General features: G+C 38.2%; 1 protein-coding gene across 1 annotated transcript in view; it reads left to right on the plus strand.

Annotated features, from left to right (window-relative positions):
- Nucleotides 1-19,834, plus strand: part of LOC121529536 (nicotinamide riboside kinase 2-like) — a 41,304-nt gene extending 21,470 nt beyond the window's left edge. Inside the window, exon 3 of the mRNA XM_041817466.1 lies at nucleotides 19,686-19,834. Within this exon, the coding sequence (XP_041673400.1) occupies nucleotides 19,686-19,834 (149 nt within the window). The remainder of the gene's footprint in view (nucleotides 1-19,685) is intronic.
- Nucleotides 19,835-20,285: the final 451 nt, after the last annotated feature.

Here is a 20,285-nt window from a genome sequence, read left to right on the forward strand (position 1 = left end):
CATAAATAAGATAAAAACACAGCCCTAGTGTACTTACTTAGAAAGGCAGGCTGTAATGTGGCCCATTGTTGGTGTGTGTATTTGTTTGTAGAATACTGCAGTATGAACACAACAAAACTCACTGGAAAAAATGCAATAATAAATCATTTTATCATCAGGTTTGGAACAAATGAGCTGTAGTTGTGAAAGCCCCCTAATATTTGCTGTCACGCTCTTCTGATGATAGAAAAAAAGATGAGTGCACCACATCGGCCTGCAATGAGCCAAAGTGGTCGCATTTTTCTCAGATTTCCAAATAATGGTTGACAAAAATAAACATCATAGGCACAAATAAGACGCGATGATTAAGACAGAGATATAAGTATCCAGCATGTATAAAGGGATAAAAATAACCGAGGTTTCTCTGTAAACATGTGTGATCTGTGATACTCAAGTCTGTTAATGGATTGTGTTTTGCAGGTTTTGTTTAAATTCATTCAGATGTTTATAATCATTAAGAGCTCTATCTCTGTTTTTACTAACATACTGGCCACATCCTGATTTTCCTCCTGAAAAGTAAACTAAGAGAATCTGATCCTATCTGCCTTATGTTAAAAGAAAGTTAAACAGTGTGTGGCAAAGATAACCTCCACTCACACCCCTCTCATCACTCCACACGACAAAGCAATTTGTCTTCATTTGCCCTCAAAAAGTCATGTACCCTTTGAAACCACATGCTGCATAATTAACTTAAAGATGCAGACAGATTGTTAGCTTCTCCAGCTCACACAAGAGGCATTCGCTGTGGTAGGTGCTGTTGCGTTTAAAGGCGCTGAGGAACACTCCAGCGTTGCTACCCCAACCGCATACAGCTGTCATCATCTGCACTCACAAGGCCTGGATGAGCAGGAAAACACTAATCATGTCATCACTGTGCTTTATAGGAGCCAGAGCTCCATTTAGCGAGATAGCAGATTGTAATTACACTGTCCTCCAGGGCTGCAGGACTGTGGTGGGCCCGGCCAACGCCAAGAAAAGCAGCCGAGGCGCTGATTAGCTTGGACTTACATCTTGCATTCTTTTTCGATTCCTGGCTGCGCCTAGCTGCTGGTGGATCCCAAACAATTCATTCTTATATTGTTCATTAATGACAAGTCTATGTTCCTAAAGGACCACAAAGACGTCTGAACACAGGCAGGGTAAACAAACTGACAGAAATAAAGTGCCAAACAGGAATTTTTAGACTGAATATCCTAAAAAACAGGAGCACAGTCAGGTACTCACATATGAACACCATTTGAATTTCTTTAGCTGTTTTTGGATTTTTACTCAGACGATGTTTCACTTATTCATAATACAGGATTAATTTCACATCCATTTAGGAAACATCCCATAGACAGTGTTTGGTAAGGGTAAATGGATAAAGCAAAATCAGAGCAACAATGCATATGACATTGTAAACATAAGCAGTCTAGGGAAATAAACTATATGACACTAGCTGAACAGGCATCCATTGATCTTGTGCCTTTTCAGTAGTAGTATGAAAATTAAACTCTTCCTTTCATGTCTCTGAGACTGTCTATGAGTGAGCCTACAGGGTAAGAAGATCTGATTTTCAATGGAAAAAAAGCTGTTTATCATAAGCATAAAAAAATGGAAATAAAAACCACATTCTTAAAAATGGACCCCAGGGGTAGCATGTACAAAAACAATAAGATAGGACCCAGTATGGAACCCTGAGGGACTCCACATGGAAGAGGGGCTGCAGGCACAGACAAACTCCTCCTAGGTAAGATGCTCACAATGGAAATACTAACTTTACTGTGAGACAGGTTCAATATTTTAGTCCTTAAAGAGGCAGAAGGCAATCTCAATGTGACCTTTATGTTGGTGGATACACATGGCTATCTATATCTCAAACTGGTTACTGTAAAATACCAAATAAACGCCTGGTCTGCTCAGTGATTGAGACAAATAAACGCCCCGGCTACTATTTGGTATTTTACAGTAATAGTTTCTTGTCATTTAAAAGGAGCCAAACCCAACAACATGCCAATTTAATTATTATTTGATGCTAGAGTGGCTTTAATTTTGCCATACTGACGCCAAGCTAACCCCCACTAACCATCACACGAATACAGACAGAGAGACAGTGCCTATAAAAAGTATTCACCCCCTCAGATGTTTTACACTTTTATTGTTTTTAAAAATCAATCATGGTAGATATAATTTGGCTCTTTTGACCAAAAAAAACAACCCTTTGATGTCAAAGAGAAAACAGATTTCTTCGGAGCAATGCCAATTAACATATATAAGGTAAAATAAGGGACTGCATACATTTTCACCACCTTCAAGTCACTAGGAGAGCCACAATTGGCTGCAATCACAGCACTGACTCTGTCGACAGGTCTTAATCAGGCTTGCACATCTGGACACTGCAATTTTCCATTCTTCTTTGCAAAACAGCTCAAGCCCTGGGCCTGAGCAGCCCTTTTCAAGTCCAGCCACAAATTCTCTGTTGGATTAAGGTCTGGGCTTTGACTCAGCCACTCCAGAACATTCACCTTGTTGTCTTTCAATTATTTCTGTGTAGCTTTCTCTGAATGCTTCGGCTTCTTGTCCTAATGGAAAATTAAAGTCTCCTAAACCATACTTCTCTTGCAGACTGAATACACTGTCCTCCAGGATTTTCATATATTTTGCTGCATTCTTTTTTTACCCTCTAGCTTTACAAGCCTTCCTGAGCTGGCTGCTGAGAAGCACCCCTACAGCATGATGCTGCCCCCACTGTGCTTCACAGTGGGGATGGTGTGTTTGTGGTGATGTGCAGTGTTTGGTGTCTTGTCTGATGGCCAAAAAGCTCCATCTTGGTCTCATCAGACCAAAGAACTTTCTTCCACTTGACGATGGAGTCTCCCACATGCCTTTTGGTAAAGCCAACAGTTGTTGTCTGCAGAGTCTCTCCCATCTCAGCTGCTGAAGCTTGGAACTACTTCAGAGTAGTCAGAGGTGTCTTGGTGGCCTCTCTCGCTTGTCTCCTTCTTGCACGCTCACTCAGTTTGTGAGGACAATCTGATCTAGGCTGTTTAACACATGTGCCATATTCCTTCATTTCTTCATGATGGAGTTAACTGAACTCTGGGGGATGTTCAGAGCCTTGGAAATGTTTTTGTATCCATCCCCTAACTTATACTTTTCAATACCATTTTCTCTGAGTTGCTTGGAGTGTTCTTTTTTCTTCATGGCGTAATGGTAGCCAGGAAAACTGATTAACCAATGACTGGACCTTCCAGATACAGGTGTCTTCATACTATAATCACTTGAGACACATTCACTGCACTTAATTGATCACCATTTCACTAATTCTGAGACTACTAGCACCATTTTTTTCTGGACCTCTGTTGAATTAGTTCAGTCACTGTAAAGAGGGTTAATATTTATGCAGTCACTTATTTTACCTTATATATATTTTTATTCAGTTTACATTACTTTGTAGAAATCTGTTTTATAAATATTTTTTATAGGCACTGTAGCACTCCGGCTAGTAAGCAGGTGTCTGTCAGCCATTGCTACCATTAGCCCAAGACTAGCAGTTCATAATAAATTATTTTTTTAGTTCACTTACAGGATTGCAGCTCGTGCAGTGAGTCCTCCTTGTTGTCTCCTTATCCTCCAGTGTCTCCCCCTCGTTAGCATGTTCAACACTTCATGAAGTGTGTGATGGTAACAACATCTTCCTTTCGCTCTCGTTCCTGAACAACAATTGAGGCAAATTGGTCAGTAATCAGCTGATTAGACCTTCTATTTATCTACTTGTTAAACAATGTAAGAAATTATTCATAGGGAACACAATCAGACATGCTTCAACCAACATGCAGCAAAGGTCAACAGTCATTATCGTGCCATTTGAACATTATCAAATTAAATATGATTATATCTGTCCTCCAGCAAACATATACCTGTAACCAAAGTCTCCAAATGAGCATTAAAACCCACCTTTCCCTTAGTTAGTTTGCATTACTACATATATCTTTATGGTTAGCCCTGTGGAGTAGACTATAATGAGGTCTGACATTTTGCCAGCCCAAACCAGAAAAATACCCGGCTAACACTAAGGCCATTTTGTCCTACAACAAAAGCTTTCAGTGCAGGCTGACTGTGTTTTGCTTGGTTTGGTCCTCAACAGAACTCATGACTTGAACCTCCTCACTGCACAGGCTCACTCACAAAAGAATCCTAATACCTGCTATCTTTGTATGCGATTTATTTACACTTTAAAATATACATCACATTTCCAAATATTGAAAGCGCACAGCCATAAATTTCTGGTGTTTGAATTCAGCGATACACTTAAAGTGTTACCAAATGGCCCATTTGTGGAGTAGGAGTATGGGGCATGTAATAACAGAACCCCCCCTGTGAACTCACTGTGGATGCAATCACAGTTATGCTTCATGATGTTTTACATGCTTGTATTTTACTGCATAAACATCTCTGTGTTTTGTCAGAGATGGCTGGTGAACATTCACTTAAAAGTGGAGCTCAGCCAATGAGAGGAAATGAGGAAAAGTCTTGTTTTGTGGGTATTCTGCTCTGATACTACATCATGTGAAAACTTCTTTTCAAACAGTGGTGATATGAGAGCATACCAGTGTTTTCAACACAAACACAACCTGCTTAATGTAATGTTAATCACAAAATACTGTTATCCTCTACGACCCCAAAAGATTAGAGGTCGTAGTTTTTGGTTTGATTTATCCATCAATCCATCTACACCACTTTTACTGTGGTTTGGTTTAATGATCTATTTAATTCTATAATAACAACAATGTTTATCTTAACGTAAGAGTCGTTTTAAGTCAGTATATCAATGCCTAGATGTTAAAATAAATGTAACATCAAGTATACATATATTTTTACACCATACAGTCAGAGCTCAGGGTAAAACGTTTTAAGAATCACTGCAGAGGTTTCTTCTTTAACTTCTAAACCTCTGATTACACATGATTTATTTGATCTTATGTTGAAATTCTTTATAAGTTGCATGTCTGTTTTAAATGATCACTGTTTAATGCATCTGTGCTGCTAACAGCTGACACCTGTTTTCAGGTGATCAGTCTGTCCATCCATACATACGTGTGCATGGGTGTCAATCTGGGCCATTTTTGTGAACACAGTATCTCAAGGACGCTTTAAAAGATTTTTTCAAACTTTGCAGTATGTTCACCAAAACTAAAGGATGCTCTGATTAGATTTCACTGGTCATAGTTCAAGGGTCAGCACCATTTGGCCTCATCTTCCTCTCTTGCTTTCCAGACCATTGTTGTGAGCATAATGTCTTTAGAACACTTTGGAGGATTTTAGTAAAACTGTGCACAAATGTTAAACATGATTTAAGGATGCTCTAATTTGAGTTCGGAGGTTATATGTCCTGAAACCTCACTGTCAACTTTTGCTTGCAAAAGTACTGTTGTACCCGGCCCGCAAGATCATGTCATATTTCTGCTGTAATTTGCCTGCTGGTATGAGGTCTGCAGATTTTCTATATAAACTTAACCATTGAAAGTTGAAAAAGTAAAGAGTAATTTCATATTTTCAATTTTGCATCTCACAATCAAATCTATTGTTTGACCTTTTATTTCATATTTTGACTTTTTAAATTCCCAATTTTGATTTTTACATCAATATTCAACCTTTTAAATTCACAGTTGTGAATTTAAAGTCATATTTGGATCTTTTCAAATCACTGTTTCAAATTTGATCTCACCTTTTGACTTTTTCAACTCCTTACTTTGACTTTTTATCTCACATTTTGACCTTTCAGACTCACAATTCAAAACTTTAACACGTTTTTACCTTTCAAACTCGTGATTTGGAATTTTATGTAATATTTCCATTCTTAAAACTCCCAACTTTGAAATTCTATCTCATATACAGTATTTGCCCTTTAAAATCACTATTTTGACTTTGAATTTTGTGATTTGACCTTTTGAACTAAGTTTGACTTTCATATCAGATTTTGAGCCGTTAAACTTGTAATTTTTACTTTTTTAAATCTGAAAACCCATTTATCATCAGTACATAGTTATGTTTCCCCATTTTTTACTGGTGCAAATGACAGTTTATGGTTAAATGTTGACCCTGTTAGGCTCTAAGGTTAGACCTAAATTCAGTATCCGACCCCTGCTGCGATTGAGTTTTACACCCCTGCTCTAGTCCCTTCATGTTATATTTTTCATTGTTTGTTTATCTTGTATTTTATTTTTCTATCAGCTCAATGTCACTGTAAATGAGGGCTTGCACTCACTGATTCTGGAGTCGGAAAAAGACTTAACAAATCTACCTTAAACACTAGAGGGCAGCAGTGTGCATGCAGTAGCATGAACAGTCCTTTATACTAGTATTTCTCCAATTCTTACAGCTGAGTTGAGTATCAGCAGGTATAAATAGGCTTCATGAGGTTATGTTTAACTATTAACTTCCCAGTTGTTCAGAAATGACTACAATTACTGCTGCTTTTAGAGGGCTGCAATGCATCACATTTACACTTCATAAAGCAGGGATTCCTGCTCCCTGACAAATGTCAACTCCAGTTTTTTTATAAGTTAGTATTTATAGCTGTTGCTGAGAATCTTAATTCTGTTGTTAAGAATATAATACTAATTATTACTTTAAACAATCTTTAATTCCTATATATTATCCACAGGGATGATAACGGAGGTCACAGGTGGGCTGGAGCCTATCCCAGCTGTCATTGGCCGAGGTGGGGTTCACCCTGGACTGGTCATTGGCCAATTGCAGGGCTGACATATAGAGAGAGACGCCAGGCACTCTCACAACTCAGAGTCACCAATTAACCTAGTCAGGGCTTTTCTGTGCAGAGTTTGCATGTTATTTCTGGGTACTCTGGCTTCCTCCCACCGCCAACGACATGCTCATTAGGTTAATAAGTGACTCTTAATTGGCCGTAGGTGTGAGTGTGAGCGTGTCTGTCTCTATATGCCAGCCAGGGTATACCCTGTCTCTTGCCCACTGACAGCTGGGATAGGCTCCAGTCCACCCCCTGGACCCCAAACAGGATAAGGGGTATAGAAAATGGATAGATGGAGTATGTCTTGGCAGTGGGAAGTACCCGGGGAAGCAAACCAGGAACCCTCTTGCAGTGAGGCAACGGCACTATCCCTGCACCACCGTGCAGCCCCACCATATTGCTTGTCAATGTGCAAATACTATACATGTTTACAGTGAGTACAGGCAACCGAATTTAGTTATTGCAGATCTACAACACTAACAGTAAAAGGTTCATTCTTGGTCATAGAAAGACGCATCTTTTATTATTGTAAAGAATGTGTTAATTTGGCATGACTGTCTAACTAGGAACTAAAGCAAATATGAAAGAAAAAGTCAAAACACTAAGTACCACAAAACTAATATTTTGCACAGAATGATGAGACAAGCGGTATAAAGCATTATCGTTATTTCACAGAGAATTCCTATGACCAAAATGTCAAAAAAGCCCAGCAGGGTGCATCTTCTACTGTCCTCCTTCCTGTGATGTTTTGCTTCCTAATCTAGCACATATTTTTGCTTGTGTGTATCGCTGTAATCCTTCACCTAGGATCCAGCAGTGAAGTAATGGCATCAAGATTATCAGCTCATCCAATTAGCTTTGTGATTTTAACAGCTGAGCCAATCAGACACATCTAAAGGCATCGGCCGCATTGAAAGCACATCAGAGGAGCCTCAGAGCAAACTCAAAGGCTAATTTCTGTAATAAAAGGGGTTTTCTCTGTTTATCCAAATGTTTTTACCTCAAGTTTTATTAGAGAGAGGAACGCTCAACTAAATGAAGTGTGAATAATATTATTAGTGCATGGACAGACCTCACACGGAGTCTGTTTGCTTTCCTCATTTCTTTTGTTCAAGCAGGAAAAGGGTCATTTTAACAGCTGCATGACTTCCATTAACGAGCTAATAGGTTTTGATCCCCACATTTTATGGTTAAATTTTGCTTGATTTACTTAAAACGTGCAGGTAATGATGGGAATTGATTCCAACTTTAAGATTACAAAAAAAAGTTCACTGCCATTGACTGACCACGCACAGTGTGATTACGAATCTTATAAGAAAGGGATGAGCATAAGGACAAATTACCTTTAACTTTCACCTCCAAAATCTGTTCAGCTCATCTTAAAGTCATAGTGAATATTTGTGCAAAGATAATGAAAGACACGGATGTTAAAACATTGTAGTGTCATGGGAAATAAAATTGAGAGAGCTGATATTAAAATGATATGATGCTGTCTTTTAAATCTGTGAGGATTACTCTAAAATCTACTGTTGTACTTTCATTCAAACGTCATAATAAAGATTAATGAGACTAGCTTAAATCTCACAGCTATTCTAAGCACACCGCTGTGTTGGACTCCCTCTGACAACCAGCACCACACATTACAATAATATGCCTGATGTCATCTGAGCTGAGCTGTGCCAAATCCCGGCCACCTCTGTGGGTTTTCTCTGCCATCATTCTCTGCTGAATACTGCCCTCTGCAGGCCGTGTATGTACAACTCAAACCGTGGGGACAATAAGTCTACTTTTGAGTTGATGTAGATAAAGGGAGGCTGTGTCTTATGGTCATGCTTCCTACTCACAGATTAATGTTACATACGAGCAGCTTTGAAGGCATTCTGAATCCAGTTTAGCGTCTTTCATGTTTGCCATAACTCACCCTGCAGTGACACCAGCCTGGAGGTCAGCTGCAGGGGGAAACTGAGGCTTCTTTCAGCAAAGGTGCCACTGGTCATTTATGTCTAAGAGAGAATTATGACTATTTTTTTCCTCGTTTGTCATCACAGTGAAGCAGAGGGTACACAGTCATGAATGTGTCCCCACCCACACAGCTGGGTGGTCTGCCGAGCTGAATGTGACCCCAATAAAGACTTTTGTGCCGAGCGGCTGTGAACGGCGCCTGCTCTAGCAAGAACCTCACTTTTGTTCAAGTGTCAGGGGGCACTGATTCACGACACATTATGCAAAACACAAAGGGCGGAAAAAGAAGGCCTGTTTGCTGCTGTAACGTATCACAGCTGAATTTTATCATATCAGATGAAATGTCACTTCAAGCTGACTCTTTGTCCTGGAATGAAGATGAAAATCTTCTTTTGCATTCGCGCCTTTACTTTAAATTTAAACCATCTTATTCTGCACAAGCAATTACATTGTAAGTACAGGGGGTTGTAAGTTTCAACATTTATGAACAGTGTGGTTTTTTTTATTCCTGTCATTTCATTGCCTTAAGCCAGTGTAACTCAACGTGTGGCTCTAGAACCATTTGTGGCTCTTTTGTGTCTAAATTTTAAATATTATTCCCCCGGAAAAACACATAAAAAAGGGAAACTTTGACCTCAGAATTATCCATTGCAATTTATTTCCCACACTTCTAGATCAGGCTTTAGCTGTCAAACTTAATTGTCAACCTTTATTTTTTGTCTGTATATTTCCATTGCCCTTATTTGCATTTTTATTGCCCTTTTTTACCTTTTTTTGCCACTTTTATCCTGCTTTTCACAAATTGCATTTTTTTCCCTTTTTTGCCTGTTTTTGCCCATTTAAGGTGCCTCTTCCCATCACATCACTTTTTCCCATTTTTCCAAACCTTTTTGCTACTTTTTGCCAATTTTAGTTATTTCACTCATTTTTCCCTGCATTTTACAATTTTTTGCCAATTTTACTTTTTTTTTCAGTCATTTTCCCCTGCTGTTTGCAAATTTTAGTCATTTTTCACTCATTTTCCCAAAACATTTTGCTGCCTTTTGCCATTTTTTTCAATAATTTTCCCCCACCTTTTTTTTTGGCCAATTTTGTTATTTTTCACTCATTTTCCCTCATCATTTTGCTGCTTTATGCCAATTATAGTTATTTTTCACTTATTTTCCCCAACCATTTTCTGTTTTTATGCCAATTTTATTTATTTTTCAATCATTTTCCCTGCCCTTTTGCCAATTTTAGTTATTTTTTAACCATTTCCCCCAACTTTTGCTAATTTTGGTCATTTTTCACTCATTTTCCCAAACTACTTTGCTGCTTTTTGCCAATTTTAGTTATTTTTCACTCATTTTCCCCCACCATTTTCTGTTTTTTTTTAGTTATTTTTCACCCATTTCCCCACACCATTTTCTGTTTTTTGCCAATTTTAGTTTTATTTCAACCATTTGGCCACTTTTTTGCAGCTTTTTCTCCTATTTTGCCAGCTTTAACCTATTCTCATTGCCACTTTCACCCACTTTTTACCACTTAGATTATGGCTCTTGCAAAGGTATTTTTCAACAATTTGGCTCCTTGGTTGAGCAGGGTTGAGTAACACTGCCTTAAGCGTTTGTTTGGATGAGTTGACACTAAGGCTGATCAGTTAATTGAATTTTAATTTAAATTTTGATTTAGGCTCTGCATGATCAAGAAAAATAAGAAAATTCATATTTACTTTTGTAATGCCCTTATGCTGTTTTGTTCATGACACAAGATTAATTAAGACATAAGGTAACTAAAAAGACAAGAGCAGATGAGCAGTGTACTCCAGTGTTGCACACACAACAATGTGCATGCTTTCCTCTGAGAAATAGCTGCACTAATTCACTCAAATATTAACTTACATATGGATCAATAAAAGAAGGGCTGTCAGCACTAATGCGTTACATTAATGTAATGTGATTAAGGTCCATAATTCTTGCTCTTTTGAGGAAAATTGCATTATTCACATGCTTTATTGTCCCTTTAGCACACTTTGGTTGAACTTCTGCAACATCTCCCTGCAGCCGCAGTGATGTAAAATAAATCCATCACTGTTCCTAAGTGTCTCATTTCACTTTAAAATCTGGCAGACAGCTCAGTGGAAAAGTCAAAAGTCATCTGCACCTTGTGTTATCAAACACAACCATACCTTATTTTCATTTTCAATCCATCACAAGTTCTTTTTTCTGTGGTTATGTTCATGTCATAATCTTTGATTTGTCATAAATTCCTTATTTTCTGTCAAAATGAAGCAGGCCAGTATCCGAACAGAAAGTGAACTACCCTTACTTAAAGAAATGACAAAAAATCGAAGGAAAAACACACTTTAAAGGTAAAATAGTGGAATTTCAAAATATTAAAAAAGAGTGATTGGCTGAAACAAGTCTGAGATTCATTATGAGTTTAATTTTAATATTTTGAGTGCCCTAATGTAAAGGCAATTCAACTACTGCAGTGTATTTTCATCACCTTTTTTTATCCATGCATGAAAAAAGTAAAAAAGTTGTTTATAGAATAACAAAATATGTCATCTTTTTATACTCAAAAAATTGAATTTTTGAAGAAATATTAAAAAATAACAAAACAGCACAGGGATTAAAACTCCCTACTTTTGATTCCTGAATTCACTTTAGATGCAGGTCATACAAAACTCGTAACTCGTCGTGTCCTTTCGGGTTTTTTCCCTACCAAAACGAAAATCAGAAGCAGACAGATTTTCTCAAACGTAAACCAGGGAAAAAAGCCTGTTTTTGATTGTTTTCTAATTCCTATAAGAAACACAATTCGATCAGTGGACCCTAATGGAAATTGTTTGTAAGAAGTCAGACCTGAATCACTGGAAATTAACTAAACTTAAAACAAAAAGTAACTAAAGCAATGGGCGCAACCCACATACTCAGCTCTGCTGCTCATCCCACAAATGCATGATCCTTACAAATGTGGCATCCTTTAAAAGGGAAATAAACAGGCTTTCCAACGGTATAAAATTTATTACAAAGAGGCATTGTTACAACAAAGAAATAATGTACCAAACACAAATTGCCTTACTTTTTGTTTTAAGTTTAGAAGAATTTCAGTTGCATCTCATGGAGGACCTTCAAGGTAATGTGACCAATTTACTTCATCATTTCAAATTCACCAATAAAATGGTGTATGAGCAGTTGTGTTAATTGGTTAGTATCTCCTATCATACCATATCATATAGTATTAATCCAAATAATCTTGATCATGATTTTTATGTAATGAAACAGCCCTAGTTGACGCAGATATGTCAAAGAAAATATATTTTTGTCATGCACCCTTTAACTCTTTCTAGGACCCTGCCCCACATTATTCTCATGCATTTAATAAAATGTTAAATGTGCATTTGTACCTTGTCAGGTTTTGAAGGCAGTCTTCAGGCACCTCTGATTAGGAAGGCATCCAACACCTTCCTGCAAACAAAATATATAATTAACATAATTAATGTGGTTAAAAATAGATGTATTTAACATTTTTATAAACATTCAGTCAAAAATGTACCTCAAATATTCAGAAAAACTATTAGTACTTGTCGAGTTTCTATTAAAGTTCATATTTAATGTCAGAAAAGGATTGACACAGTAACATGACGCCATTTTAGACACTTGTTGATAAAGCTTTAAACAGTTTAGCATATTATCATGACTTAATCTTAAACAAACAACCATTATCTCAGAGAAACTCAAGCCAGTAGTCTCTGGTATGTTATCAACATATATTTAGCGCACAATGCAAATGATTTTGTACTTATAAAATACTCCCTGAGTTCATAATTTTATGGTCAGTCGGATTTATTCAGTGTTGGTCCTGCTAGCTTAAAGCTATTCAGCAGGTGTAGCTTAAAATAGCATTCACTTCATAACAAAGAATATCTAAAGAATGGTTTATATAATAGAAGCAGCTTACTTTAAACTGTCCCAGGATCAGTATAATGCTGGTTTCAACATTCCTCTTCCTTACTGTCCTCTATATCGACGTGCAGTGATTTATATTTAGTCAATGTAGCATCAGAGCAAATCCGCCAGTCTCCCTTTTTCCCCCCGGAATTTTAATTTTAACGCCGTCATTGTTAGCGTCATTGAAACGTCATCACGTCTTTTCAAAAACACTTTTATCACTTTTTAAATATTCAAGTTTTGATTTTTCGTAACTGGACTATGTTTTAAATGTATAATTAATGGTTTTTGATTTATAAATATTTGGGGAAGAAATTTCTAGAAGAGGGGTCTCAGGTTTCTTTTAGGGGGCGAAGTTAACCACAGTTCTAGCCGTCTTTGCACCTTTTCACCCTTGCTGATGAACTCTGGAGCTAATGCTGCTGTAAGTAAACTAGGACAGACTGGTGAATTATCGCTGGATAACACTCAGCCAGATAAAATCATGGGCAATTCTGTCGCCTCCAAATAGTTGTTAGTGTAAGAGATGAGCTACTTTTACTGTGTTACTGTAAGCCACATCTAGCATTATGCTAATTCCTTTTTCTGACTCTAAATTAATCTTTCCTTACAGCAAACACTGAGGGAAATAACCCTAATAACATGTTTCCTCTCTGCAGGTGTCAAACAGGCTAACCAGCTGCTGATGTCAGAACCTACAAAACAGAGATGCTGAAAGGTTTGACATCTTTGATAGCAAACTCCCCTATAGATGGCTCTGTCTGGAGTGAGTGATGTTACTTTCACTTTCAGAGGCCTACATTACAGAGTTGGGTTTGCTTGTACTGAAAGCTTTTACTCTTTTTGACACAAATTTGAGTCTGTTGACCAATTCATTAGTCCCTTTTGATTCAATATTGACACTAATTACTAAAAAAATAATAAATAAATAAAATAAAATACACTTTTCATTGCAGGCGTCTCAAGGCCCCCTCCCTAGTGTGGGCCTGGGTAATAAGTACCTCCGTGCTCCACCCATGCCAGCAACATATAGATATATTACCATGTTTGTTTTGGCCTGTCTCCTTTTCCGTTCCATGTTGTGCTCCATCTAAGGACAAAATCAGACACATTTTCGTTGAATAAATTCAAGTGGTTCAAATTTTTTAGAAATTTGGTTGCAATGTCTTATTAGGGAAGTGATGTAGGGTCCTGAGGTTTGACTAGTGGAGAACCTCAGATTTATAGGTGGGGAAGGAGCATGATACGTCACCTTAAAAATATCACTAAAATTCTTCCAATAGTTGTCTGTATCAGACATATTTAGTCTCAACTTTTATTTAAAATTTTTAATAATTTGCATCAAAAGAGTCAAAAGTAGTTTTTCTAGGTGTGCTGGTTTAATTTGTGATCATTTGAGAACTAAGCCAAGAAAAATAGTAGACTTAATACCAGTGTTACTCAACCTTGATCAACCAAAGAGCCAAATTGTAAAAAAAAAAAAAAAAACCTTTGTAAGAGCCACAATCTAAACGGTAAAAAATGGGTTAAAGTGGCAATAACAATAAGTTAAAGTGGTGAAATGGTCAAAAAGCAGCAAAGAAGTGGCAAAAACTGGTTAAAAAATAAGTTACAGGTGGCAAAAATGGTCAAAAACAGTCAAATGTGGCAAAATAGAAATAACTAAAATGGGCAAAAGGCAGCTTAAATGTGCAAGAATGGGCATAAAATGGCAAAAAAAGGGGGGAAAAAATTGCAAATAGCTAGAGAGCAAGATAAAAGAGGCAAAAACTGGTGAAAAATTGCAAAAATTGATAACAAAAACTGGGTTACAGGTGGCAAAATTGGTTAAAAAAAAAAAAAAAACTGTAAAAATGTGGCCAAAATGAGTGAAAAGAGACTAACATGGACAAAAGTGGCAAAAATGGGAAAAAAGTGGCATTCAGTGGAAAAAGGCAGCTTAAATCAGTGAGAATGGGCAAAACTTGTGCTTAAAAAGCTGTAAAAATAGATATAAAGTGGCAAATAAAGGAGGAAAATTGCAAATAAGGGCAACAAAAAAATAAAGGTTGACAATTGAAGCCAACTGTACAAGAGTGTGAAAGAAAACTCATTAATGCAACCTTCAGTGGATAATTTCTGAGGTCAAAGTTTCATTTTTAAGGTTTTCTGAGGTAATAATATTTCAAATTAAGACATAAAAGAGCCACAAATCATCACAGAAGAGCCACAGGTTGAGTATTACTGCTTTATACAGTATTTGCATGCCATGAGCATAACTGACCACTAGAGGGAGCCATAAGGCAAGTTACTTAAAGTTGCAGTACGTGCATTGAGGCAACATGTCATATGAATGATTTTCAGCTGTAATAAGGGCTCTCTTGACACCAAATGACACAGATGACACAGATTTGGTGGTCTTTTTTGTAGCCTTTAAATCATAGGACATCCTTGCTGCACTTACTGCACAGATTTTAAGAATTAACCACCAGTGTTTCGTCTAATAAGACTGTAAGTCTTAAGTCCATCCTGCATTGCTTCTGTCAGCATGCACAATGACTAATAATTACAGCCCTATTCTCTCTATCTATTCATATGCACACACACAATCAGCCTCTGTCTTCAAGAGGCCGAGAATGATGGAAAATTCATGTGTTTGCTGCAGCGGGAGACAGAGGACGCTTCCTGTTCACACTGTGCACAGCTTGGGATTGACAGCTGTTGCTGCCACCTGAGATAGCAGCAGAATAACGAGGGAGGGGGAGGAGAGATAAGGCCAGCAGGGAATTTAAATGAAAAAAAATTAATATTCATGATTGGACCACAGGCTCAGGAGACTGGAATCAAATGTATTCCTGCTGCAGTGCTCATTTTAGCTGGTTTTCCTGCTGCATGTGTGCATTTAGCCTCCGTCTGTCGCTGATAATAGTTCAGATAGAATGAAAGCCGGCCTGGTTGTGGATGAAATAGGCCATGAGTAGAAATAGCTCTGTAGCCAGAACGCCATCAGTCTCACGAGGCAGAGCTGTGTCAGTTTTCCTCATGAGTGCTGTTAAGCCGGTGCCTGTCTATTCTCCGTCCAGGTGTTTGTGTTCGTTCCTATGCAAGCGTGTGGGAGATCCTGCCCTGGACTCTCCAGCTCCTGGAATCCATGAGAAAGCAGAAAGCCTTTTGCCAACTGCATTAAGATTAAAGACACTGACAAGAAATGTGTTATTGCCAGCTCAGATGGGGCCTGCGTAATCTGGGACCTGGTGGAAGCCAGAACTCGCCCACTCAGCCCCGTCTGTTTCGCTTCTCCAGAAACTTCTTCACATCACACGAGTGCTTAAATCAATTTGGTTCTGACGCAGCCCATCGTCTCGTTAAAGCTCGTCCGAACATGTTTAGTCAGCGCTGTAAAAATACATGAAGGGGGTATTGATCTCCTCCTGGGGCGTGTTGTTACGTCTCTGTCCAGTAGGCTTTTTTTGAAGTGATAACATCTCCCAGGTGAAAAGGATTATGGGTGAAAGACAGAAGGAGCTTTCACTTTACTGTAAACAGAGGTGGAAACAACCAGAGTAAATATACTGTATGTAGCAAGATTAATCGCATTAATCATGATTAACTAAGATCCACGGTGCATTCATGTCCATTTTTACATACTTTGGTTAGATCAGCGGTTCTCAACCTTTTCAGCCCAGGACCCCAAAAATGAAGGTGCAAGAGACTGGGGACCCCCACTGTCCCTGAAGGTGGTTGAACACAGCCATGCACAGTCCAGAATCTTGTGCAGACAAGGCCGCCCATAAAGGGGGATATAGGGGAGAGCTTTAACCTGAAAAATAACCACTCTCACCAAAGTGAGAAAATTGGTGGAAAATTTGGTGAAATGGATGAAAAATTGATATAAACTGGCAAAAAGGGTTAACTAAGACAGAAAAATGGGCAGAAATTGGTTACACTTGCAAAAATGAGCATATCAAATAGTCAAATGTGTTTGAAATGGGCGTAAAGTGTGTTTAAAAGTGTTTAATAGAGGCAATGATGGGTCAACAGCGGCAACAATAGGTGAAAAGTGGTAAGACTAAGTTTAGAAGTGGCAAAAACAGGCAGAAAAAAAAGTGTTGAAAATGATTTGAAATGAGAAAAAAAGGGTTTTAAGCAGTAAAAATGAGTTGAAATTGGTGGGAAAAAGTGTTAAAACTGGTTAAAATGTAGCAAAATTGGTGTAAAGTGGCAACAGTATAATTTAGAAAATATGCTTATTTTTTAGGGCATCTTTTGACCCCCTCTCAGCGTCTCACGAGCCCCATGGGGTCCCGACCCCAAGGTTGAGAACCACTGCGTTAGACCGCATCAGCCTCTCCCTGCAGCCACAGTGATATAAAGTAAGACCATGTCTGTAGCCATACAGGAAGTCCCTTAGTTTTAAGACTATGGAAAGCCAAAATGACACAAAAACAATTACAAATGCAAAATAGTGGCATTTAAAAATGTGATAAGATGGATGCAATTCATTGTGATTAACCAGAGAAATTGCATGGGCAAATATGCATTTACCAACAGAGCTGTTTTTCCCTTTGCAACAGAATAAAGTGCTCATTAAGATAAAGCGGTTTGTCTAAAGCATGATTCCATCCTGCCTCATGAATGAAAAATCCACACATTCCAAGCACTCGTATCCATTGAGCTGCAGAATTATCAGAGCGTCATGAGTTTTAACATATTCAGTTTGCATGGATTGGCTTTCTGCCAGCAGATTCATACATTTTTCTATGGCTGGTGTTTGTGAGATAAGAGTGGCACTCACATTCGTCTGTCATTTGGGAAGGACTGGGACACAGCAAGAACTTGCTTGTGAACAGGAGCTTGTGTTTTTGCACAAGAAAAGAAATTCTCTACACTAGAATTTTGCTGAACTTTTGGAACTTAAAGAGTTCTCTTTAACACTGTGTCCCACCTCAGATTGGTGTTAAATTTACTCTTTCCCCAGTGTTGAAATTTTAGAGTTAAATCAACTTTAAATTGAGTTAAATTTTAACACTTGTTTTCACTGTAGAGTGTTAATCAAACTCAATATTACAGGTGAATCTGCTCTGAAGAGTGTAAAAATGACTCCCAGTTGTGTTGATAATTTACTCTTCTGTTTTAACAAAGCAGCTCTACTTCAGTGTTAATTCAACTCCCAAAGTGTTCAATTTAACTGCTTTTGAAGCCAATCCACGGCATATTGAAATCGGTCTCAACTTAACTTTGGATCAACCCTTGGGCCCGCCCACTAAGCTCGACTTCCTGTCAGCTAGCTAGAATTCTGGTTGACAGAAATGTAGCTTCTGTCTGTCGAGCTATTTGTCAATCAAATGAGACGCACCAATCAGTCCACAGTGAGGTGTTTCCTAAATGTAATCTAACCCAGGGGTTCTCAATCTTGGGGTCGGGACCCCCATGGGGGTCATGAGATGCCCTAAAAAAAACGTAGAATATTTTCAAAATTATACTGTTGCCCCTTTACACCAATTTTGCTACATTTTAACCAGTTTTTAACACTTTTCCCCACCAATTTTAACACATTTTTGTCGCTTAAAACCCTTTTTTTCTCATTTCAAACCTTTCCAACACTTTTTTTCTGCCTGTTTTTGCCACTTCTAAACTTAGTCCTGCCACTTTACACCTATTGTTGCCTCTGTTGACCCATCATTGCCTCTATTAAACACTTTCAAACACATTTTACACCCATTTCAAACACATTTCACTATTTGATATGCTCATTTTTGCAGGTGTAACCAATTTCTGCCCATTTTTCTGTCTTAGTTAACCCTTTTTGCCAGTTTATATCAATTTTTCATCCATTTCACCAAATTTTCCACCCATTTTTGCCAACTTAAAGTCATTTCAACCACTTTTTTGATTCCCTTACCACTATCTTAGCCCATTTTTGCCACTTAAACCACATTTTGCTGCTTTAACAAATTTTTTGCCACTTTTTACTAATTTTTTGCCAATTTCATCAATTTCTGCCACTTCAAACTAATTTCTGCCACTTTTACAATCCAATTTCACCACCTTTTCCACCAATTTTTTTGCAATTTTTAACCCATTTTATGTCTGTTTTTAACTAAAGGGTTTGACACCCATTTTTAAGAGGGCCATCTACCACACAGATGAATAAAAAATGTACTTGCTTCTTTGGTAAGAGTGGTTATTTTTCAGCTTAAAGCTCTCCCCTATATCCCCCCTTATGGGCGGCCTTGTCTGCACAAGATTCTGGACTGTGCATGGCTGTGTTCAACCACCTTCAGGGACAGTGGGAGTCCCCAGTCTCATGCACCTTCATTTTTGGGGTCCTGGGCTGAAAAGGTTGAGAACCGCTGATCTAAACCATTGAGAGCACATGAAGACACTAGCTAATGAGACATGTTTGGTTTTTTTAACCAGGTTGTAAACCAGTTTACTTCTAGTGTAAAAACCGGTTGTTAAACAGGTGTTCAGACGGGACTTCTGGTGTTCCTGCAGCCAGCCTCAAGTGGACACTCACAGTATTGCAATTGTAAATTTCACTTTGGGAGTTAATGGAACTTAACACTGAGAAATATACAGTCCAGTTTTTACTGTGGACAGGGCTGGGCTTTACTGTTACATTTTTTATTATGACAATTTCCTCGTCGGACATTCAAAATTCATGACATTTCTCCACTGTGGGTAAATCCCTTCATTGGTATACCACTAAAGTTAGGTATGGTAAATATGTCTACTAAAGAAACAATTTAAAAATGAGTTTGCTGCTCTTAAAATCAAACTCATTTCAGCTACCATGCTCTCATTTGATTGGCTACTGTGAAGGGCTTTTAACAGGCTGAGGTAATGAGGTGAGGGTTGGAAAGGAGATTGACTAGTAAACTCAAAGCATTGCCTTTTGTCTCAGCTCATCACCACAGTCTGGCTCAATGTCTGCCATACTGCAGATGCTGCATCATCCCCTCTATCAATCTGATCCCTGCTTTCTGCAGATAATGATGTTCTTTTGGCTTCTTCAGGCTGGGACCTCCAGCAGGCGTTGGGGCGGTTTGCAGCAAAGTGTGAATCGTTTGGGATGAGGGCCAGCGCCTCCAAGTTTGGAGCCATGGTTCTCTGCCAGAAAACAGTGGACTGCTCTTTTCAGGTCTCTGGTTTTTGCCCCAGGTGAGGAGTTTAAGTATCTCTTCATGTGTAAGGGTACCTTCAAAAGCCAGAATAAGTAAATCTGAATCCCAGATTGTAACACTGTGTAATGTGAAAGAGAGGAAAAATGTCCCAAGTGTTCATTTATACTTTCATACCAGCAGGTTTTATAGCCTTTATTTATTCATTTATTTAAGTACCAGAGTCAATCATTTGAAAGACTTACAGTGTTTTTGGATATAACTCTCTGTGCATCTGCTTGGTGAGTTAAATTTACTGCCTCTGTTTGTAATTTAGATGTAAATGAGCTGAATTTGAGTTAAGTTTATGCCTCAGCACCAGCGATAGCAGGGCCCGAGACATTATGTTTTAGATTTGCCCGTACATCCGTTTGTATATTCGCCCATCGACCCATTTTCAGAAAAAAGATGTCTCAAGAACGTTTGAGTGATTTTCTCCCAGCTTTGCATTAACGT

This window comes from Cheilinus undulatus, linkage group 21 (genome assembly GCF_018320785.1).
Source record: "Cheilinus undulatus linkage group 21, ASM1832078v1, whole genome shotgun sequence".
Taxonomy (NCBI): Eukaryota; Metazoa; Chordata; class Actinopteri; order Labriformes; family Labridae; genus Cheilinus; species Cheilinus undulatus.